Genomic DNA, 23,900 nt, shown 5'->3' with positions numbered 1-23,900 from the left:
TGCAGGAGCTGTCCACAGCAGTTATGCAGCTCTCAACAGGCCGAGCCCCTGGCATTGATGGTTTACCATCTGAGTTTTATAAGCACTTTTGGGGGTCTATTGGGGAGGACTTTTATGAAGTGATGTGTGAATCTTTTCATGAGGGTTCTCTTCCTGTATCCTGTCAACGTGCAGTGCTTTCACTGTTGCCAAAAAAGGGGGATTTGGCTCTCATAAAAAATTGGAGACCTGTTGCTTTGCTGTGCGCAGAATATAAAATAGTTTCTAAATGTCTCTCAAACAGGTTGAAAGAGTATCTGGGGTTGTTGATCCACAAGGACCAGTCCTACTGTGTACCTGATCGCTCTATTGTTGACAACTTGTTTCTGATAAGAGATGTTTTAGACATTTGTAAACTGTCTGATGTAAATGTGGGTTTACTTTCGTTGGATCAGGAGAAGGCTTTTGATCGTGTGGACCACCAGTACTTGTTTAAAATAATGAAAGCCTTTGGGTTTGGGGATGTTTTTCTGTCTTGGGTGAATTTACTGTATGCTGGAGCCTCGTGTATGGTGAAGGTGGGTGGTGGTTTAAGTTGCCCCATCCCTATTGAAAGGGGCATCAGACAGGGATGCCCAATTTCAGGGCAGTTATATAGTCTGGCGATTGAACCAATGCTTTGTTTTTTAAGAGCGAAGCTTACTGGTTTCTTTGTGCCAGGTGTAACGAAGGGTCCCACGATAGCACTGTCTGCGTATGCAGATGACGTGATAGTTTTTATTACAGGGGGTGAGGATGTTAAGGTTCTCTTAAACGCTTTAAAGGTGTATGAGGGGGCCTCCTCAGCTAAAGTCAATTGGGGAAAGAGTGAAGCGCTGTGGGCAGGTCAGCTTCAGATGGGGTCTACTCCACGGTTACCAGGGGGGCTTCAGTGGGGCAGAGATGGAATGAAGACTTTGGGGGTTTTTCTAGGCTCCGATGTCTTTCAAAAAAAGAACTGGGAGGGTGTAGTGGAGAAAGTGTGTGCCAGACTGTCAAGGTGGAAATGGGTGTTGCCCCAGCTGTCTTATAGGGGACGGGTCCTGGTAGCTAATAATCTTGCTGCTTCTACCCTGTGGCACAGACTAATGATTTTACAGCCACCAAAGGGTCTGATACAAGATCTTCAGAGGACCCTTGTCAATTTCTTCTGGTCTGGGCAACACTGGATTAAAGCTGCAGCCCTGTACCTGCCACTGCACGAGGGTGGGCAAGGCCTGGTGGACATTTCCTCTAGGATCACGGCTTTCAGGCTCCAAGCAGCCCAGAGATTGTTATACAGAGACTGTTCTAGCTGGGTCGAAACAGCCTACATATTGATGAGGAGAGCGGGCTGTTTGGGCTTCGACAAGCATCTTTTCCTCTTAAAGCTGGAGGGGGGTGATTTGACTGGCCTGACTCCATTTTATGAGTCTGTTATGCAGGCTTGGAGAGTCTTTGTCAGTTCCTGTCAGGCCGGCATGCCACCAGGGATGTGGCTTTTTGAAGAGCCTCTTTTTCACAACACTGCCATCCAGTCCCGTGTTCTGGGTTCAGCTAGCCTACGTTCATGTCTGTTAGGCGTGGGGTGTACCAAGCTGGGTCATCTGATGCGGAGCAGGAGCAGATTGGAGGAGCTGGGAGAAAGAGCGGGGATCCAATCATCTCGCCTACTGAGGAAGGTCGTCGATGAGGTCTGCGACTCCTTGCCAGTGCTTCATCTGCACTATGTGACTGACACTTCCAATTCTGATCGATGGAAGGAGGGTCTGGATTATGTGTTCCCTGCACTGATTGTTAGTGCTGCGATGGGGGCATTTGAAGAGGACGTGGGGACGCTGCTTTCCTTCGATACCCCGGAGCTGGGGGAGTTCAAGGAGGTGGGAAAGAAGGCCATGTACAGAATATGTGTAAAGGTGTCCCATGCCTCTTCCCTGGAAGGGGTAAAATCGACGAGGTGGGCGGATGTGCTTGGTCCAGGTGCCTCTCCAAAAGGCTGTTGGCGATCATTATATAAACTGCCTATTGATAAGAGGACAGCTGACCTCCAATGGAGGATAATACATGGAGCTATAGCCACCAATATGCATCTGGTACACCTGGATCCTACTGTTGGGGAGGGGTGTCCATTCTGTGCTGAGTCTGAATCTCTGGCACATCTGTTTTTATTGTGTCCCAGGTTGGTTGGGATGATTGAACTGATCACTGATTGGTTCTCAACGTTGGGAGAGGTTTTCTCTTCCCAACTGTATATATTTGGGCCAAAGTACAGGTTCAGTCAAAAGGGTGTAGTTGTGTTGCTTAATTTTGTGTTAGGGGCAGTAAAATTAGCGATATGGAAGACCCGAAAGAACAGCATTCGGGGACAGGGGTCTGTGGATGTGGTGGGAATGCTGGAGGGAATGTTGGCAGCGAGACTAAGGGTTGAGTTTGCCTATTACAAACTTGTCAACAATATCGATCTGTTTTTGAGTATATGGGGTATACAGAGGCTGTTGTGTGTAGTTACTGTGGAGGAGGAATTGGAGTTGTGTTTTTAATTGATGTGTAACTGTGGTTTTGTATGAGTATTTATTGTGTGGTGGGCCCCCAGACCCAATAAAGAGTATTTAAAACTCAAACTCTCTCTCTCTCTCTCTCTCTCTCTTGCTGTGTTTCTCTCTCATTCTCTCTCGCTGTGTTTCACTCTCTCTCACTGTTTCCCTCTCTCTCTATCTCTCTCTCTCTCTCTCTCTCTCTCTCTCTCTCTCACCGTGTTTCTCTCTCTCTTGCATGTTTCTCTCTTTCGCTGTTTATCTCTCTCTCTCACTGTGTTTATCTCTCTCTCTTGCTTGTTTCTCTCTCTCTCTCTCGCTGTGTTTCTCTCTCATTCTCTTTCTCACTGTTTCAATTCAATTCAATTGACTTTATTGACATGGCAAGTTCATTATTACTTACATTGTCAAAGTATACATATCGGAAAATTTAAATATATATAAAATAAATATATATTTATATATAAATAAATGGTGGGACCAACAGCAACAATAATAGTAGTAGTGGACATGGGATTACCATTAACAACAACTACAACAATGATATTAATGAGAACAACAATACATTAAAGCAATGGTAGTGGACCAGTGTCAACATGACTGAGAAGACACATGGCATGGTATGAAAGACAAAACAAAACAAGATGGGAAATATTATCGACATTACTTTGCACTTTTCACTGGCTGTCCCTCAGCTTGTGGCAGGAGGACATAAATTTGGCTGCCAAAACTGCACATTTAGGCTTTTTACCCAATAAATATTAGATTTTTTATTTTATAGTTTCAAATTCTTTGTATTGAATTATAATTTTGGGAAAGAAATATTATCTTAGGTCTGAGTATTTGTCACAGTGTAATAGGAAATGCAGCTCTGTCTCTACCTCTCCCCTGGAGCAGAGTGAGCACAGCCTGTCCTCTCTGGGCAGCCAGGTTTGTCTGTGACGACCGGTCTCTATAGCCAGGCTGTGCTCACTGAGTCTGTACCTAGTCAATGTTTTCCTCAGTTTTCTATCAGCCAAATGAAAAAATCAAATCCAATCAAATCAAATGTATTTATGTAGCCATTCGTACATCAGCTGATATCTCAAAGTGCTGTACAGAAACCCAGCCTAAAACCCCAAACAGCAAGCAATGCAGGTGTAGAAGCACGGTGGCTAGAAAAAACTCCCTAGAAAGGCCAAAACCTAGGAAGAAACCTAGAGAGGAACCAGGCTATGTGGGGTGGCCAGTCCTCTTCTGGCTGTGCCGGGTGGAGATTATAACAGAACATGGCCAAGATGTTCAAATGTTCATAAATGACCAGCATGGTCCAATAATTATAAGGCAGAACAGTTGAAACTGGAGCAGCAGCACGGCCAGGTGGACTGGGGACAGCAAGGAGTCATCATGTCAGGTAGTCCTGAGGCATGGTCCTAGGGCTCAGGTCCTCCGAGAGAGAGAAAGAAAGAGAGAAAGAGAGAATTAGAGAGAGCACACTTAAATTCACACAGGACACCGGATAGGACAGGAGAAGTACTCCAGATATAACAAACTGACCCTAGCCCCCCGACACATAAACTACTGCAGCATGAATACTGGAGGCTGAGACAGGAGGGGACAGGAGACACTGTGGCCGCATCCAAGGACACCCCCGGGCAGGGCCAAACAGTGGTCAGATAGTCTGCCACCATGTACTGTCTGTTTAGAGCTAAATAGCATTGAAGTTTACTTTGATTTTTTGTGGTGTCTTTTGATATATTTTTCTTTAGGTTTTGTGATGATTTGGTTGGGCCAGATTTTCTGAGTGCTGTCCTGAGGCTCTATGGGGTTGGTTTGAGTTGGTGAACTGAGCCTCAGAACCAGCTGGCTGAGGGAACTCTTCCCTTTTTTCATCTCTTGGCATTGTAGAGCTGTGTGGTGGAATGTTTTGGGGTCACTTGTTTTTAGGTGGTTGTAAAATTTGATGACTCTTTTTTCTATTTGAATGAAGAGGGGGTATTGGCCCAATTCTGCTCTACATGCGTTATTTGGACTTTGTCTTTGCACTTGCAATACAGTCTTGCAAAACTCTGCATGCCGTTTTTTGATTGGATGTTTGTCCCATTTGGTTAAATTCATTATTAGAGATTGGACCCCATACTTCACTGCCATATAGAGCAATTGGTTCTAATACTGATTGGATTTTGATTTTGATTTTGATGTTCCTTTTAATGGCATAGAATGCTCTTCTTGCTTCTTTAAATTAGGAGGCTAATTTGTCAAATATAAAGTTTATGTTCCAAACAGCCAAATTTACACCTTCATTGCTGTATGAGAATGTTAAGGCTAAAAAGTTGTCCGGTAGAGATTGTATTTTTTGGCTACAAATTGCTTTTTGGTAGATGTCTGTACATTTTGCACTCCATCTATAGGCCTGTTTTGCACCATGTCATTTATTGGGCCGTGATGCTTCATGGTTGGGTTCTGCTCTTCTCAGATACACTGTGATTTGACTGTGGTCTGAGAGAGGTGTTAGTGGGCTGATTGTGAAGGCTCTGAGAGACTCTGGGTTTAGGTCGGTGAGGAAGTAGTCTACAGTGCTGCTGCCAAGGGATGAGCTGTAGGTGTACCTATCAAAATAGTCCCCTCTCAGCCTACCATTGACTATGTACAGACCCAGTGTTCACAGAGCTTCACAAGCTGTACTCCGTTTTTGTTTTTCACTTTGTCATAGTTGTTTCTATGGGGGTATGTGGGGAGGGAAAGGTTGCTTCCTGGTAGGTGTTTATCCCCATGACTGTTAATAGTGTCTTGTTCTTCTGCTGTTCTAGCATTCAGGTCTCCACAGACCAGTACGTTGCTTTGGGCCTGAAAGTGACTAATTTCCCCCTCTAGAATGGAGAAACTCTCTTCATTGAAGTAGGGTGACTGAGGGGGGAATGTGGCACAGAGGAAGACATTTTTATCTGTCAAGATAGCCTCCTTGTTGATTTTTAACCATATGAAGAATTCTCCTGTTTTGATCAATTCGATTTAATTAATTAGTTCAGATTTATACCATATTAGCATTCCCCCTGAGTCTCTGCCCTGTTTTATTCTTTTTAATTTAGTGGATGGTATGATTATCTCCCTATAATCTAGTGGACCGCCAGTGGAAACATCACCTCTGCACCATGTTTCCTGTAGTACTACAATATCAACATGATCAATTTCTTTCAGGAAGCCTGGGTTTATGCTCTTTAGTCCAAAAGCAGAGGACTTCAATCCTTGTAAATTCCAACATGCAACGTAAAACGATTTCATAATTATTATTATTTTTTCCTTCAAAATGAGACAAACACTCACAATCCAACAGGAACTACTAAAATAAGATTTTTCAATTAAAGTAAACTCTTATTATGCAAATGTGATTTGTTTATCATTTAAGATAGAATTTGTGTCATGCCACTTGGGTGGGTGTAGTGTGAGAATGGTGGAGTTCTTGTGCTCATCTTACCATGACCCTCGGCCTATCACATGTGAGCATAGGACACTCAGCATTTGTTTAATGTCACTCATTTGGTTGGTGGGGACTGGGCCAGTTGCTCCTCTCACAGCCTGTGCGTAGCTCTGCCTGCTGGGCTGTGGCTCCTCCAAGTGTGGGTCTGCGGTAGGGGGCAGGGGGGTGGGAGGCCTCGTCTAGGTGGCTCTGAAGCTGGGCTGGGCTGGGGTGGTCTGTGCTGCGCTGGCTGTGGTGGGCATTGAGGTTGGTTTTGCTGTGGTCGTGGCTGGGAGTTGCAGGATGCTGGGTGTTGTCTCGGTGATCTTGGCGGGGTGGAGATTGCTCCGTTGTTCCTGGGTGGAGAGGTCGGACTGCGGTTTAAAGCAACGTCCTTGAGAGTCTTGGCAAGGATGGGGACTGTCTCCCTGTACAGGTGAACATGGTCATAGAGACAGTCCAGATCGAGGGTGGGATGGTGGGTCAGGTGTATATTGGGTCGCAGGGCACAGTCCCGGGAGAGGCTGGCGTTTATTCTTTGGATTGTGGCTGGTTGGAAGTCCTTCCTCTGTAGAAGAGTTGACACCACGATTCCTGAGTTGGGGAAGATTGTTGAGGCCTTCTCAATCACTCCCCGTAGTGAAGTCGCCACCCTCTCCTGCTGAGCACGCAGGTCGTTGCTTCCGGTATGTATGATTATGTGGCTTGGCGACCCGAGATGGGCCTTATCAAGGAGCTCCATGGCACTCTGCGTTGTTGGGCACCACACCTTTCTCGTTTTGTGTCTAGGGAAAAGTTTATTCTCCTGAACAAACTTCCCATTTGAGTCCATCAACAGGACGAAGTCAGCCAGTGTTTCGTCTGGACTGGAGGGGGCAGAGGGGGGGCTGGTGGGTGTTGGAGCTGGGGTGTGGCTGGTCTGTGCCGGTGCCGCTGTCAGTGGGAGGCTGTTCTGTGGTTTGGAGAGAAGGGGTGCAGCAGGCAGGGCTGGGGAGGCCTTGCTTGTTGATCTGGGCTCCCTGTCCTCTGTTCTGTTTCTCTCCTGCAGCTCCTCTCTTAGCGTGGTCAAATCGTTTTTACTGTTCTGCCTGTCTTCTTGTAGCTCTCTCATCTCCTTTGTTAGATCAGCCAGCTCTCTCTTGAGTCCGTCTCTCTCTTGCTGAACCTCTTTCAGCTGTGTTACAAGTCTGCTGTCCTGTTCTGTCCTCACCTTGGTTAGGAGCTCCTCTAAGGTGTGGTTGTCTGGTTGCTGTTTGCTCACGTTCTCCCCAACAGGACCACCTCCCCCTCCAGTTTGGTGAACTCATCCCTCATGGCAGCCATGGTGGTGAGGAGGGCCTGAGCCTGTTTTGCACTGAGGGGGTCGCTCTCCTCCTGGGGCGTGTCCTCCACAATGGTGGGAAGAGAGGTGCTGGATGTGCCTTTTGGGTGGGGATAGTTGGGGTGAGGGTGGTGCTGGTGGAGTTTGCCTTGTGGGAGGGCATGTCACTGGTGGTGTCCTTCTCTCTCTCTGCTCTCTCCTTAATGGCCTGAAAGTCTGTTTCAAATAGCCTAATGTTACCTTGCACCATGACAGTCCCAGTCTTGTAGAGGTTGATTGTTATCATGGTGCTGTCAGGGTCATCTGTCTCTTTGACTTTCAGCTTCCTCCCATTAGATATCCCCTCTTTCTTTATGGATGGGTAGTGAGAGCAGACTGCTGAGCGCCATGCATTTGGCTGGTCAGTGAGGAAGATGAGATTACTCACGTCATCGCTTTTGTAGTGGTCTTTGGTAGTTTCTGTTTAAAAGCTTTCCTCGTTGTGTCATTTTTGGCCTCTTTAGGGTAGAGAATGGATTCTGCGCTGAGGATGAGTGAGGACATGGTGCCTGTGAGCTCTGCTACTACTGCCAAGGCGCTGTTCTGCTGCCCTGTTGCCATGGCAACCAATTTGTTTGTCTACTGCTGTTGCTAGCTAGCCCTCAAAAACCAGCAAAAAGAGTGACAAATCCTCACACAAAAAAAAACTGAAAATATGTTTAAAGTTAGTCCGTGCTCCTTTTTGGTTTACTCACTCAGTTTGGTCGTTTGAATTAACTCCCCTTGCTAGGTTTGTTCTAGCTCGTTTCTTCTGGCTAGCTTGTTAGTCTGCTGGCTAGGCCTTTGTTGTAGCAGGCTAGAGTCAAAACTTCTTAACTTGAGGCGCAAAGTTACTTTTTTTCTATTCTGAATGAATAGAGTTGTTGTTCATCACTTCTTGTCTGGAATTCTTTTTCAATTAGTGTTTATCTTATTCTAAAAACAAAGAAATATTAAATATATAAGGAGCTCATGTTGAGCATGACTAGAGCATCTCTCTCTCTTGATAAGTCTCTTGATAAGCTCTTGTTGTGTTTCTCTCTCTGTCTCTCTCTGTGTTTCTCTCTCTCTCTTTCTCTTGTTGTTTTTCTCTCTTTCTCTGTTTTTCACTCTTTCTCGCTGTGTTTCCCTCAATCTCTCTCTCTCTCTCTCTCTCTCTCTCTCTCACTGTGTCTCTCTCTCTCTCGCATGTTTCTCTCTCTCGATGTGTTTCTCTCTCTTTGTCTCACTGTGTTTCTCTCATTCTCTTTCTCCCTGTTTCTCTCCCTCTCTTTCTTGTTTCTCACTCTCTCTCTCACTGTGATTCTCTCTCCCGATGTATTTTTCTCTCTCGCTGTGTTTCTCTCTGTGTCTCTCTCTGTGTTTCTCTCTCTCTCTTTCACTTGCTGTTTTTCTCTCTCTGTCTCTGTTTCTCACTCTTTCTCGCTGTGTTTCTCTCTCTCTCTCTCTCTCTCTAACTGAGTTTCTCTCTCTCCCGCTATTTCTCTCTCTCTCTGTGTTTCTCTCTTTCACTTGTTTCTCTCTCTCTCATTGTGTTTCTCTCTTTCTATCAATGTGTTTCTCTCTCTATAGGCGTTTTTCTCTCTCTATCACTGTGTTTCTCTCTCACTGTGTTTCTCTCTCTCTCGTTGTCTGTCTCTCTCTCTTTCGCTGTGTTTTTCTCTGTCTCGTTGTGTTTCTTTCACTCTCTCGCTGTGTTTCTCTTGTTTCCTTCTCTCTCTCTCTCTCTCTCTCTCACTGTATTGTCTCTCTTGCTGTTTCTCTCTCACACATGTTTTTCTCTCTCGCTGTGTTACTCTCTCTCTCTTTGCTTTGTTTCTCTCTCTCAAGCTGTGTTTCTCTCTCTGTGTTTCTCTCTTTCACTTGTTTCTCTCTCGCTATGTTTCTCTCCCTCTCTTGCTTGTTTCTCCCTCTCTCTCTCTCTCTCTCTCTCTCACTGAGTTTCTCTCTCTCCTAATGCCCACAGAAACATGTCAAATGTTTTTTATTATCAATCCTCAGGTTGTTTTTAAAATATATAATCGATAATATATCAACCGCAAATGTCTTTCACAGTAGGAGAGGGAAAAGCAATACCTATCCAAACTCTGTTGCGCGAGCAGAACTCATGTCACCACTTGATGCGATGTTATCGTTCTGGCTCATTTTTTCAAAATAAAAGCCTGAAACTATGTCTGAAGACTGTTGACACCTTGAGGAAGCGATAGGAAAATGAATCTGGTTCATATCCCTTTAAATGGAGCAAAGGGAGGCTATGGAACATGGAGTTTTCAAAATAGAAGCCACTTCCTGTTTGATATTCCTCAGGGATTCGCCTGCAATACCAGTTCTGTTATACTCATAGACAATATTTTGACAGTTTTGGAAACTTTAAAATGTTTTCTATCCAATACTAATAATAATGTGCATATATTAGCAACTGAGACTGAGGAGCTGGCCGTTTACAATGGGCACCTTTTCATCCAAGCTACTCAATACTGCCCCTGCTACCATAAAAAAGTTAATCCAGACGTGAAAATACTGCCTTCTGTCACTAAGAAGTTAAGCACCAGCTGTCAGAGCAGCTCACAGATTACTGCACATGTACATTGCCCATCTATAATTTAGACCAAACAACTACCTCTCCCCCTACTGTATTTTTTATTTATTTATTTCGCTCCTTTGCACCCCATTTTTTCTATCTCTACTTTGCACTTTCTCCCACTGCAAATCTACCATTCCAGTGTTTTACTTGCTATATTGTATTTACTTCGCCACCATGGCCTTTTTTTGCCTTTACCTCCATTATTTCACCTAATTTGCTCACATTGTATATAGACTTATTTTCCTACTGTATTATTGACTGTATGTTTGTTTTACTCCATGTGTAACTCTGTGTTGTTTGTATGTGTCGAACTGCTTTACTTTATCTTGGCCAGCTGCAGCGATCGGTTACAGCTAACCGATCGCTGCAGCTGTACATAGTCTATTGGTAAATAGCCCACCCATTTTCACCTACCTCATCCCCATACTGTTTTATTTATTTACTTTTCTGCTCTTTTGCACACCAATATCTCTACCTGTACATGTCCATCTGATCATTTATCACTCCAGTGTTAATCTGCAAAATTGTAATTATTCGCCTACCTCCTCATGCCTTTTGCACACAATGTATATAGACTCCCCTTTTTTTCTACTGTGTTATTGACTTGTTAATTGTTTACTCCATGTGTAACTCTGTGTTGTCTGTTCACACTGCTATGCTTTATCTTGGCCAGGTCGCAGTTGCAAATGAGAACTTGTTCTCAACTAGCCTACCTGGTTAAATAAAGGTGAAATAAATAAAATAAATAAAAATACATTGTAATAAAATTATAAACGATAAAAAATACTACAAAAAAAATGTAGTAAATAATAACACAAAAATAAATACAAAATAATAACAATAAAATGGTAACAGTCAACAGTAGAAATAAATATAAAAATCTACATATGGAAAATGAAACAATAACTAACTTATAACGAAATAATGGTCATCTTCACCATTACATCAGTACTACAACTACAATCAACATTACTACTACTACCACCACCATCATTAAACTGCTATCATTACCCATTACCACCCATACCACTATTTTTTGGAATGATAAACAACAATAATAATAGTAATAACCATAATGGTAATAATAAGTAAGTTACTGCTTACTATGCATATGTTATTATTCAGTGTCCCTCAGGCTATGGCAGACAAATACATATTTGGCTGCAAGAGGAGCCATTGCTCCTTCGCCCATGAGTATTTTTAGTTTTTTCTCTGGGTTTAATAAATTAAAATTAGGAATAAGTGTAGTAATTTCTGTGAATAATGAATCTCTTTGTGAGGAATATTTATCAAAGTAAAGGAGAAAGTGCATGTCTGTCTCTACTTCCACTGTCATGCAGTGACCACTTACACGCTCCTCTTTGGGTAGCCATGTCTGATGGTTTCTATTGCCGGTTTCTCAGCCTGTACTTGGTAAGGATCTGTCTCTGCTTCGTATCTCTGACAGGGTAGAGATAATCAGCCAATTCATATTCTCTGTTTTAGGGTCAGATAGCAATTTAGTCGGCTTTGGGATTTTGTTTCGTTTTTCCAATGTTGTAAATATGAGTCCTTTGATTGGTTCATGATTTTGTTTATTGGAATTTTTTCTTTAGAAGCAGTGCTGGTGTCAGCTTGGTTGGTGAGGTCCAACACCAGCTGACTGAGAGGGCTCGTTTCTGCGCTCAGCTCGTGGGTTTGAAGTGCTTTAAATTGCAGACTTGGACTTGAATTTAGATGTAGCCAGAATTTTAATGATCTTTTATGTATTTTCATTACTCTTGGAAAGCAACCCAATTCTGCCCTATACATGCATTAGTTGGTGTATGGCTCTCGACTTTCCGACATAATTCTCTATGTAGGGCTTCAATTGGATGTTTGTCCCACATTTTAAAGTCCAGTTTATTGAGAGGCCCCCAAACCTCACTTCCGTAAAGAGCTATTGGTAGGATTACACTGTCAAATATTTTGGTCCAAATTCTAGTTGGAATGTTGATATTCAATAATTTCATATTATTTGCATACAATGCTCTGCAGGCTTTTTCTTTGAGTGCATTCACTGCCGTATTAAAGTTCTCTCTCTCTCTCTCTCTCTCTCTCTCAATTCAATTCCATTCAATTTGCTTTATTGGTATGACGAAACAATGTACGTATTGCCAAAGCTTAGTTTGGATATTTACAATATAAAATGAGAATAAAAATGGTCTTTCTCTCTGTCTTTCTCTCTCTCGCTTTGTTTCTCTCTATCTCACTGTGTTTCTCTCTCCCTTGGTTTCTCTCTCTTGCTGTGTTTCTCTTCCTCTCTCCCTCTGTGTTTCTCTCTCTCACTGTGTTTCTCTCTCTCGCTGTGTTTCTCTCTCTCGCTGGGTTCCACTCTCCCGTTGTTTCTCTCCCTCTCTGTGTTTCACTCTCTCTATCTCTGTGTCTTTTTCTCTCTCTCACTGTGTTTCTCTCTCTCTGTCTCGCTGTGTTTCTTTCATTCTCTCTCATGCTGTGTTTCTCCCGCTCTCTCACTGTGTTCCTCTCTATCTCTCGCTCTCTCACTGTGTTTATCTTGCTGTGTTTGTCTCTCTCTCTCTCTATCTCTCTCCCTTTCTCCCTCTGTGTTTCTCTCTCTCGCTGTGTTTCTCTCTCTCGCTGGGTTCCACTCTCCCGCTGTTTATCTCCATCTCTAGCTGTGTTTCTCTCTCTCGTTGTGTTCCACTCTATCTATCTCTGTGTCTTTTTCTCTCTCTCGCTGTGTTTCTTTAATTCTCTCTCATGCTGTGTTTCTCCCACTCTCTCACTGTGTTCTTCTCTCTCTCTCGCTGTGTTTCTTTAATTCTCTCTCATGCTGTGTTTGTCCCACTCTCTCACTGTGTTCTTCTCTCTCTCTCGCAGTGTTTCTCTCTCTCTCTCGCTGTGTTTCTCTATCTCTGGCTGTGTTTCTCTCTCTCTCGCTGTGTTTCTCTCTCTCTCTCTCGCTGTGTTTTTCTCTCTCTCGCAGTGTTTCTCTCTCTCTCTCGCTGTGTTTCTCTATCTCTGCCTGTGTTTCTCTCTCTCTCGCTGTGTTTCTCTCTCTCTCTCTCGCTGTGTTTTTCTCTCTCTCTCTCTCGACTGTGTTTCTCTCTCTCGCAATGTTTCTCTCTCTCTCTCGCTGTGTTTCTCTATCTCTGGCTGTGTTTCTCTCTCTCTCTCGCTGTGTTTCTCTCTCTCTCGCTGTGTTTTTCTCTCTCTCTCTCTCGCTGTGTTTCTTTCATTCTCTCTCATGCTGTGTTTCTCCCGCTCTCTCACTGTGTTCCTCTCTATCTCTCGCTCCTCTCGCTGTGTTTATCTTGCTGTGTTTGTCTCTCTCTCTCTATCTCTCTCCCTTTCTCCCTCTGTGTTTCTCTCTCTCGCTGTGTTTCTCTCTCTCGCTGGGTTCCACTCTCCCGCTGTTTCTCTCCATCTCTAGCTGTGTTTCTCTCTCTCGTTGTGTTCCACTCTATCTATCTCTGTGTCTTTTTCTCTCTCTCGCTGTGTTTCTTTAATTCTCTCTCATGCTGTGTTTGTCCCACTCTCTCACTGTGTTCTTCTCTCTCTCTCTCGCAGTGTTTCTCTCTCTCTCTCGCTGTGTTTCTCTATCTCTGGCTGTGTTTCTCTCTCTCTCGCTGTGTTTCTCTCTCTCTCTCTCGCTGTGTTTTCTCTCTCTCGCAGTGTTTCTCTCTCTCTCTCGCTGTGTTTCTCTATCTCTGGCTGTGTTTCTCTCTCTCTCGCTGTGTTTCTCTCTCTCTCTCTCGCTGTGTTTTTCTCTCTCTCTCTCTCGACTGTGTTTCTCTCTCTCGCAGTGTTTCTCTCTCTCTCTCGCTGTGTTTCTCTATCTCTGGCTGTGTTTCTCTCTCTCTCGCTGTGTTTCTCTCTCTCTCGCTGTGTTTTTCTCTCTCTCGCTGTGTTTTTCTCTCTCTCTCTCTCTCTCTCGACTGTGTTTCTCTCTCTCTGGCTGTGTTTCTCTCTCTCTCGCTGTGTTTCTCTATCTCTCGCTGTGTTTCTCTATCTCTCGCTGTGTTTCTCTCTCTCTCTCGCTGTGTTTTTCTCTCTCTCTCGACTGTGTTTCTCTCTCTCTTGCTGTGTTTCTCTATCTTGTGCTGTGTTTCTTTATCTTTCTTGCTGTGTTTCTCTTTCTCTCTTGCCCTCTCTTGCTGTGTTTCTCTTTGTGTGTTTATCTCTCTCTCTATCACTGTGTTTCTGTCTCACCTCTGCTCCCTCGCTCAGTTTCTCTCTCTCTCTCGCTGTGTTTCTCTTGCTGTGTTTCTCTATCTCTCTCTCTCTTTGTTTCTCTCTCTCGCTGTTTCCCTCTCTCTCTCTCTCACTGTTTCTCTCTCACTGGTTCTCTCTCTCGCTGTGTTTATCTCTCTCTCTCTCGCTGTGATTCTCTATCTCTGGCTGTGTTTCTCTCTCTCGCTGTGTTTCTCTCTCTCTCGCTGTGTTTCTTGTGTTTCTCTTTCTCGCTATGTTTCTCTCTCTCTATTTCTCTCACTTTGTTTCTCTCTCTTTCTCTATGTGTCTCTCTCTCTCTCTCGCTGTGTTTCTCTGTCTCTGGCTGTGTTTCTCTCTCTCGCTGTGTTTCTCTTTCTCGCTATGTTTCTCTCCCTCTATTTCTCTCACTTTGTTTCTCTCTCTTTCTCTATGTGTTTCTCTCTCTCGCTGTGTTTCTCTCTCTCACTATGTTTCTCTCTCTCTCTCTCTCTCGCTGGGTTTCTTTCTCTCTGTCTTGCTGTGTTTCTCTCTCTCACTGTGTTTCCCTCTCTCGCTCTCTCACTGGTTCTCTCTCTCATTGTGTTTATCTCTCTGTCTCTCTCTCTTCCTTGCTTTGTTTCTCTCTCTCTCGCTGTTTCTCTCTCTATTGCTGTGTTTCTCTCACATTGTTTCTCTCTCGCTGCCTTTCTCTCTCGCTGTCTTTCTCTCTCTCGCTTTGTTTCTCTCTCTCTCTCGCTGTGTTTCTCTCTCACTCTCGCTGAGTTTCTTTCTCTCTGTCTCGCTGTGTTTCTCGTGTTTCTCTTTCTCGCTATGTTTCTCTCTCTCTATTTCTCTCACTTTGTTTCTCTCTCTCGCTCTCTCACTGTTTCTCTCTCACTGGTTCTCTCTCTCATTGTGTTTATCTCTCTGTCTCTCTCTCTTTCTCTTGCTGTGTTTCTCTCTTCCTTGCTTTGTTTTTCTCTCTCTTGCTGTTTCTCTCTATCGCTGTGTTTCTCTCTCTCTCGCTGTCTTTCTCTCTCGCTTTGTTTCTCTCTCTCTCTCGCTGTGTTTCTCTCTCACTCTCGCTGAGTTTCTTTCTCTCTGTCTCGCTGTGTTTCTCGTGTTTCTCTTTCTCGCTATGTTTCTCTCTCTCTATTTCTCTCACTTTGTTTCTCTCTCTCGCTCTCTCACTGTTTCTCTCTCACTGGTTCTCTCTCTCATTGTGTTTATCTCTCTGTCTCTCTCTCTTTCTCTTGCTGTGTTTCTCTCTTCCTTGCTTTGTTTCTCTCTCTCTCGCTGTTTCTCTCTATCGCTGTGTTTCTCTCTCTCTCGCTGTCTTTCTCTCTCGCTGTCTTTCTCTCTCTCACTTTGTTTCTCTCTCTCTCGCTGTGTTTCTCTCACTCTCGCTGTGTTTCTCTCTCTCTATCACTGTCTTTCTCTCTCTTTCATCGTGTTTCTCTCAGTCTCGCTGTGTTTCTCTCATTCTCTCTCTCACTTTGTTTCCCTCTCTCTCTCATTGTGTTTCAATTCAATTAAATTCAATTTGCTTTATTGGCATGAAGTAACAATGAACATATTTTTGCTAAAGCTTATTTTAGATATTTACAACATAAAAAAAATGAGAATCAAAATTGACAACGGGACAACAGTAACAACAATAACCAAGGGTAAAAATAACCATACATTGAACAATAACAATAACCATTCAGTAGAGTACATGTGCTGGTTGATTGGCTGTGTTTCTCTCTCTTGCTGTGTTTCTTTATCTTTCTTGCTGTGTCTCTCTCTCTCTCTCTCTCGCTGTGTTTCTCTCGCTGTGTTTCTCTCTCTCGCTGTGTTTCTTTATCTTTCTTGCTGTGTTTCTCGCTCTCGTGCTGTGTTTCTCTCTCTCGCTGTGTTTCTCTATCTCTCGCTGTGTTTCTTTATCTTTCTTGCTGTTTTTTTCTCCCTCTCCCTGTGTTTCTCTCTCTCGCTGTGTTTCTCTCTCTCGCTGTGTTTCTTTATCTTTCTTGCTGTGTTTCTCTATCTCGCTGTGTTTCTCTCTCTCGAGCTGCGTTTCTCTCTCTCGCTGTGTTTCTCTCTCTCTCGCTGTGTTTCTTTATCTTTCTTGCTGTGTATCTCTTTCTTGCTGTGTTTCTCTCTTGCTCTGTCTCGCTGTGTTTCTCTCTTTGTGTTTATCTCTCTATCACTGTGTTTCTCTCTCTCTCGTGCTCTCTCGCCCAGTTTCTCTCTCTCGCTGTTTCTCTTGCTGTGTTTCTCTATCTCTCTCTCTCTTTGTACATTATACAATATAAAATGAGAATAAAAATGGTCTTTCTCTCTGTCTTTCTCTCTCGCTTTGTTTCTCTCTATCTCACTGTGTTTCTCTCTCCCTTGGTTTCTCTCTCTCGCTGTGTTTCTCTCCCTCTCTCCCTCTGTGTTTCTCTCTCTCGCTGTGTTTCTCTCTCTCGCTGGGTTCCACTCTCCCGTTGTTTCTCTCCCTCTCTGTGTTTCACTCTCTCACTGTGTTTTTCTCTCTCTGTCTCGCTGTGTTTCTTTCATTCTCTCTCATGCTGTGTTTCTCCCGCTCTCTCGCTGTGTTTCTCTCGCTCTCTCGCTGTGTTTATCTTGCTATGTTTGTCTCTCTCTCTCTCTCTATCTCTCTCCCTCTCTCCCTCTGTGTTTCTCTCTCTCACTGTGTTTCTCTCTCTCGCTGGGTTCCACTCTCCCGCTGTTTCTCTCCATCTCTAGCTGTGTTTCTCTCTCTCGTTGTGTTCCACTCTATCTATCTCTGTGTCTTTTTCTCTCTCTCGCTGTGTTTCTTTAATTCTCTCTCATGCTGTGTTTCTCCCACTCTCTCTCTCGTGCTCTCTCGCTCAGTTTCTCTCTCTCGCTGTTTCTCTTGCTGTGTTTCTCTATCTCTCTCTCTCTTTGTATCTCTCTCTCTCTCCTGTGATTCTCTCTCTCTCTCTTGCTCTCTCGCTGGGTTTCTCTCTCTCGCTTTGTTTCTCTCCCTCTCTGGGTTCCTCTCTCCCGCTGTGTTTCCCTTCCTCTGTGTTTCTCTCTCATTGTTTCTCTGTCTCTCTTTCTCTTGCTTTGTTTCTCTCTCTTGGTGTGTTTCACTCACTCGCTGTTTCCCTCTCTCGCTCTCTCACTGTTTTGCTCTCTCTCTCGCTGTGTTTCTCTCTCTCTTGGAGTGTTTCTCTCTTGCTTTGTTTCTCTCACTCTCTCGCTGTGTTTATCTTGCTCTGTCTCTCCCTGTGTTTCTCTATCTCTCTCTCGCTGTTTCCCTCTCTCTGTCTCTCGCTATGTTTCTCTATCTCTGGTTATGTTTTTCTCTCTCGCTGTGTTTCTCTCTCTCTCTCCCTGTGTTCCTTGTGTTTCTCTTTCTCGCTATGTTTTTCTCTCTCTATTTCTCACGCTTTTTTTTCTCTCTCTTTCTCTGTGTTTCTCTCTCGCTTTGTTTTTATCTCTCGCTGTGTTTCTCTCTCACTATGTTTCTCTCTCTCTCTTGCTGTGTTTCTCTCTATTCCTTGCTTTTTCTCTCTCTCGCTGTTTTTCTCTCTTTATCGCTGTTTCTCTCTCACATTATTTCTCTCTCTCTCGCTGATTCTCTCCTTCTATCACTGTCTTTCTCTCTCACTGTGTTTCTCTCTCTCGCTGTGTTTCTCTCTCTCACATTGTTTCTCTCTCTGTCTCTCGTGTCTTTTTCTCTCTCACAGTGTTTCTCTCTGTCTCGCTGTGTATCCCTCTCTCTCTCATCGTGTTTCAATTCAATTCAATTTGCTTTATTGGCATGAAGTAACAATGAACATATTTTTGCTAAAGCTTATTTTAGATATATACAATTTGAAAAAAATGAGAATCAAATTTGTCAACGGGACAACAGTAACAACAATAATCAAGGGTCAAAATAACCATACAGTAGAGTACATATGCTGGTTGATTGGCTGTGTTTCTCTCTATCGCTGCGTTTCTTTATTTTTCTTGTGTTTCTCTCTCTCGCTGTATTTCTCTCTCGCTGTGTTTCTCTCTCTCGCTGAGTTTCTCTCTTGCTCGCTCTCGCTGTGTTTCTCTCACTCTCTCTCTCGCTCACTGTGTTTCTCTGTGTTTCTCTCTCTATCGCTGTGTTTCATTCTCTTTCTTGCTGTGTTTCTATCTCTTGCTGTTTCTCTCTCCCGCTTTGTTTCTCTCTCTCTCTCGCTGTTTCTCTCTCTCTCATATTTCTCTCTCTTGCCGTGTTTCTCTCTCTCTCGCCGTGTTTCTCTCTCTCTCGCTGTGTCTCTCTCTCTCATGTGCTCTCTCGCTGGAATTCTCTCTCTCTCTCGCTGTGTTTCTATTCCTCACTTGCTGTGTTTCTCTCTCACTCTCTCGCTGTGTTTTTCTCTCTCTCTCTTCATAGCTGGCTGGAATCTTGTTGTTAAACAGGTGTCAAATCTGAGGGTGTTTTTATCCAATAAATATGGAACTCTGACATTCATTGGTTGTATTGTTCAATTCTATTTGTTCTGTTCTAGAACGTTTAGGTATAAAATAGAATTTTATAAAGTAGAAAAGTCCCCAAAATGAAAGATGGAACACAAATTTCAAACCTCTACCCATTCCTTAATCTAAACCCTTGCCAAATGAGAAATGGGGATCCCTACATTTGCTGTCACCCAAAATAAAATACAGATCAATGCTACTAAACAGGACCTGGCAAAGAGAAAGTAATTTTGTGAACGATGCAGTGGATTTGCATTTTTTTTATGAGCATGGCCTTATTTCTATTACAGCATATTGGATGACTGTCATTTATATTCCATTCAACCACGTTTATATCAGCCAATTTGTATTCCTTCGCATATCTAAGTGTTCTTTTCCTCTCACCTTTTCCTTTCGCTTGTAGACTTCAATGCACAACACATCAGCTGTATGTGACCAGGCAAAAAAAACAACTTTCCAAGCCAAACCATATCATAACCACTACACACAGCCTACACCATTGTTACCATATTAGCTAAAGTAACATCATAGTGAACATAGCTAATAGAACTAACAGGTTAGTAAAACCCACTTCATTCATTCAGTAACATTACAGTGGAGAGTCAGGAAGCAGTTTACCAAAAGCTTACCTTGACTTGGAAGAGTTCCAATGTTGTGTTAGATAGCCATTGCCAGCTAGCTAACATAGCATCCCTCTGTTTGAGCAGGGTGTTTGAATAGTTAAACTAGTAAGCTGCATTTGCTAGCTAAGTAAGTAAAACTTACTTGCTTCTCATTCATTTGAAAGACATGTATTTGTTCAAACTGTTCAACTATTGTCTTTCTCTCTCTTTGAGTCAACTACTCATCACATTTTATGCACTGCAGTGCTAGCTAGCGGTAGCTTGTGCTTTCAGTACTAGATTTGTTCTCTAATCCTTTGAATGGGTGGACAACATGTCAATTCATGCTGCAAAAGCTCTGATAGGTTGGAGGACGTCCTCGAGAAGTCATAATAATTACTGTGTAAGACTATGGAAGGAGGTGAGAACCATGAGCCTCACAGATTTTGTTTTAAAGTCAATGTACCCAGAGGAGGACGGAAACTAGCTGTCCTCCGGCTACACCATGGTGCTACGACAGAGTGCTGTTGAGGCTACTGTAGACCTTCACCGCAAAACAGTGTGCTTTAAAAATAAAAATAAAAAATATGGTTCCCAATCAGAGACAACGATAAACACCTGCCTCTGATTGAGAACCACTCCAGGCAACCATAGACTTTTCTAGACAACTATACTACACCACAATCCCATAACCTACAAAAAACCCCAAGACAAAACACACCACATAAATAACCCATGTCACACCCTGGCCTGACCAAAATAATAAAGAAAACACAAACTACTAAGACCAGGGCGTGACATACCATTTGTATTTTTATGAAGTTCACTTCCTCCTCTAAGTAACCTCTACTAATGAAAACGTGATGTAGTTTTACACGGGTATTAAAATGTACATTTCTACCTGTCGGTTGCAGTAAGATTACCCCTTCTGTCTTCTAAGACAATCATCAGTCTGAAAACTTCAGGAAACTTCGCCTCAGCACTTACTGCTCTCACAAAACTTTGATAATACTCTTGCTCCAGGTTTGGACAACAAAGGGCTATATAATAGCTTTAAGATGTGGAAAATATAGATCCCGTTGCTGCACCACATTTAATATTATGTCGTAATCTACAAAAAAAATGGTGGTCATCTGAAACATTCAATTTGTAGTCATGCAATTGTAAAATGCCTGTTGTGACAAGATTCAAAATACACTGTGCTCAGTCAATAAACTACCCCATGAACCAGAATTGTTTCCCAAACAATTATTGCCATCCATTAAAGAAGAGTTTGGGGAAACTTTGAGATACAAAATATCTGGTAGTAATGATGAATTGACAGAGGGAGGACAGGTCTCTTTTAGCTGTGTGGGGTTGATTTTCCGATTTTCACTTCAAATGATTTGTTTGCTGAAATGATCCCATTTCAGACGGCCAACTTGAGCTCCCAAAACTGCATTAAATGTATTGTGGTCCCTGCAATAAGTCAACAGCAGATAGTGTCGATGGATTGAAACCAATGGGAGGTAATAAAAGTAAGCATGGACAAGCTAGGGGTAACAATAATATGAGATATGTGACCAGGTTTGTATAAGAGGAGAAAACCATTCACCATCTGGGCTGAACTATTAGAGAAAAAACATAGATCACAAAAGCAATTATAGTCCTTCTGTTGAGCAAGTTACTGTACTGTGGGAGGCTATCATTAATGGAACTTCTGAATGCAAATACCCATTTGATATCATAATTAGTTAGTTTTGGAACTAAATACCTCACACTTCCTGTGAATCTATATGTGGTAAGCTCTACGTTTTCTTTACATTTTATTCCTTAAAAGGGAAGATGTTTTGTCTTAGATTTGCATTAAAAGGGAAGATGTTTTGTCTTAGATTTGCATTAAAAGGGAAGATGTTTTGTCTTAGATTTGCATTAAAAGGGAAGATGTTTTGTCTTAGATTTGCATTAAAAGGGAAGATGTTTTGTCTTAGATTTGCATTAAAATACAAATTATTTGTAATGTTTACTGCTCAGTACTATGTACTACTAGGAAGTGAGAAAAAAGATTGCATTTGACTCAATTGATAATAAAAATGATTTCATGTTTAGATTACATTGCACAAAAAGCAACATTTCTCTGAGGTTTTGGTCAATAAACAAATCCCAAAGGTAACCATTCTCTGTGTTTAGAAATAATGCTAAATAATGTGTTTCAAACATATAACATTTCTTATTACCATCGATAAAAAAGGCACACTATGAGGGGACACATATACACTCATTGAAACAAAAGTATCCAAAACAACGTTTAAGCCTCATTTTTATTATTTTTCTTCTTTCCAGGTACTTCGGTATATCAAGTTACTGCAACGGACGCTGATGACCCCACATATGGAAATAGTGCCCGAGTGGTCTACAGTATTCTCCAAGGACAACCATATTTCTCTGTTGATCCCAAAACTGGTAGGACACATAACTATACACATCGCATCACTGATGGAACAATGTGCATGTCTTTGCAGTACTGTTGTCAAAGGAGCCATTTGTATTGTTGCCTTCTGTTCTCAGCCTTGAATAGAGAACAATTGTAATGAGGTTGTTTAAAACTGTTTCACAAATTTCAAAAATGCATATTTTGTTTTAGCGGTCCTTACATGTTTCTATTAAATATTTAATGGGGTTGGCAAAGTGCAAGTGCACACAATGAAAAACTGAAATATCACATTTACATAAGTATTCAAACACTTTACTCAGTACTTTGTTGAAGCATTTTTGGCAGCGATTACAGCCTCAAGTCTTCTTGGGTATGACAGTACAAGCTTGGCACACCTGTATTGGAGAGTTTGTCTCTGCAGATCCTCTCTGTCAGGTTGGATGGGGAGCGTTGCTGCAAAGCTTTTTTCGTGTTTGTTCAGGTTCAAGTCCAGGCTATGTCTTGGCTGTGTGCTTAGGCTCGTTGTCCTGATGGAAGGTGAACCTTCACCCCAGTCTGAAGTCCAGAGGGCTCTGGAGCAGGTTTTCATCTCTCTGTACTTTGCTCCGTTCATCTTTGCCTTGATCCTGACTAGTCTCCCAGTCCCTGCCACTGAAAGACATCCCCACATCATGATGCTGCACCGCCATGCATCACCGTACGTATAGTGCCATGTTTCCTCCAGATGAGACACTTGGCATTCAGTACAAAGAGTTCAATCTTGGTTTCATCAGACAAGAGAATCTTGTTTCTCAGGGTCTGAGAGTCTTAGGTGCCTTTTGGCAAACTCCAAGCGGGCTGTCATGTGCCTTTTACTGAGGAGTGGCTTCCGTCTGGCTACTCTATCATAAAGGCCTGATTGGTGAAGTGCTGCAGAGATGGTTGTCCTTCTGGAAGGTTCTCCCATCTCCACAGAGGAAGTCTAGAGCTCTGTCAGAGTGACCATCTGATTTTTGGTCTCCTCCCTGACCAAGGCCCTTCTCCCCCGATTGCTCAGTTTGGCCGGGCGGCCATCTCTAGGAAGTCTTGTTGGTTCCAAACTACTTCCATTTAACAATGATGGTGGCCACTGTGTTCTTGGGGACCTTCGATGCTGCAAAAACATTTTTGTACCCTTCTCCAGATCTGTGCCTCGACATAATCCTGTCTCGGAGCTCTACGGACAATTCCTTCGACTGCATGGCTTGGTTCTTGCTCTGACATGCACTGTCAACTGTGGGACCTAATATAGACAGGTGTGTGCCTTTCCAAATCATGTCCAATCAATTGAATTTACCACAGATGGACTCAATGGAATCAATTTGTAGAAACATCTCAAGTAAATAAAGTTTTTCTGTTTTTTTTACTTTTTAATTATGAGGCATTGTGTGTAGATTGCTGATAATTTAAAAAATCAGAATAAGGCTGTAATCTAACAAAATGTGGAGGAAGTCAAGGGGTCGGAATACTTTCCGAAGGCCTTGTATGTGTCTGGTAACATAAAGATCTCACATAGAAGACCTTGAGATGGTGTGCTAGGATTTCAACTGGCCTTGTCCCTTCTGAGTCAAACATATGTGCAATTTATATGATGGCATACAGTAAATCAATGAAATCAATGAAAGATGACATGAAGACTAGTACATCTTCTGGGAAAGAGCCTATATGTCCCGACCAAACTAAGATCTCACCATTGCATAAATGCCCTTGTCACTGGGGGAATGGAAGCGTGTTGTGTTCAACAGGGAGGTGCAATTGAATGCAAGCTTCACCACAACAAATGTAATTGTTAAAACATCTTGTCTCTCAATGGGTAACAGGGTTGACGTGTTTTGCTCAAACTGCTCAGTTTTCCACCACAAAACACAAGAGTTCAGTTAACATAACTGGGTTGAACTTAAAATGTAACATGGACTCAGAGGTAGACGTAAAATTGTAAACGTAAACCCGTGACACTCCCATTAGCCCCCTGGAGTCACTTGATGCGTCAATCCCCAAATAAATCCCCACCAAAATAAGTATGTTTTTTTTTGCACTGGATGCATCTCAATCCACTGCATCCACCAGTGTCACACCAGTGTCACACTTCCTCATCTGCAGTGAAAGGTGGCAGAGCTAGAGCGGTGTTTGTCAGATCATGAGACATCCCAAAAATCTGTCTCCTCCATTTTGCTCTACGACCACCACAAGTGTCAGGGGGCTCAACTAAAGTCGGTCGGTTAATGTGTCAACTTCTGTTTGTAGTGTCCGAACCGTCTAGTCTACAAATGAATGTGGAAAGGGTAGATTGTCACGAACACAATGGTTTCCTCCATTTTGATCTACACCCCCCCCCCCCAC

The 23,900-nt window shown here is 42.9% G+C and overlaps 1 protein-coding gene across 1 annotated transcript in view; it reads left to right on the top strand.

Moving 5' to 3' along the window:
• LOC109899535 (cadherin-18-like) overlaps nt 1-23,900 on the top strand; it is a 358,080-nt gene that overhangs the window by 249,991 nt on the left and 84,189 nt on the right. Inside the window, exon 5 of the mRNA XM_020494858.2 lies at nt 21,452-21,571. Within this exon, the coding sequence (XP_020350447.1) occupies nt 21,452-21,571 (120 nt within the window). The remainder of the gene's footprint in view (nt 1-21,451; nt 21,572-23,900) is intronic.

The sequence above is a fragment of the Oncorhynchus kisutch genome, linkage group LG11 (genome assembly GCF_002021735.2).
Source record: "Oncorhynchus kisutch isolate 150728-3 linkage group LG11, Okis_V2, whole genome shotgun sequence".
Lineage (NCBI taxonomy): Eukaryota > Metazoa > Chordata > Actinopteri > Salmoniformes > Salmonidae > Oncorhynchus > Oncorhynchus kisutch.
This window is presented reverse-complemented; position numbering and strand designations above follow the sequence as displayed.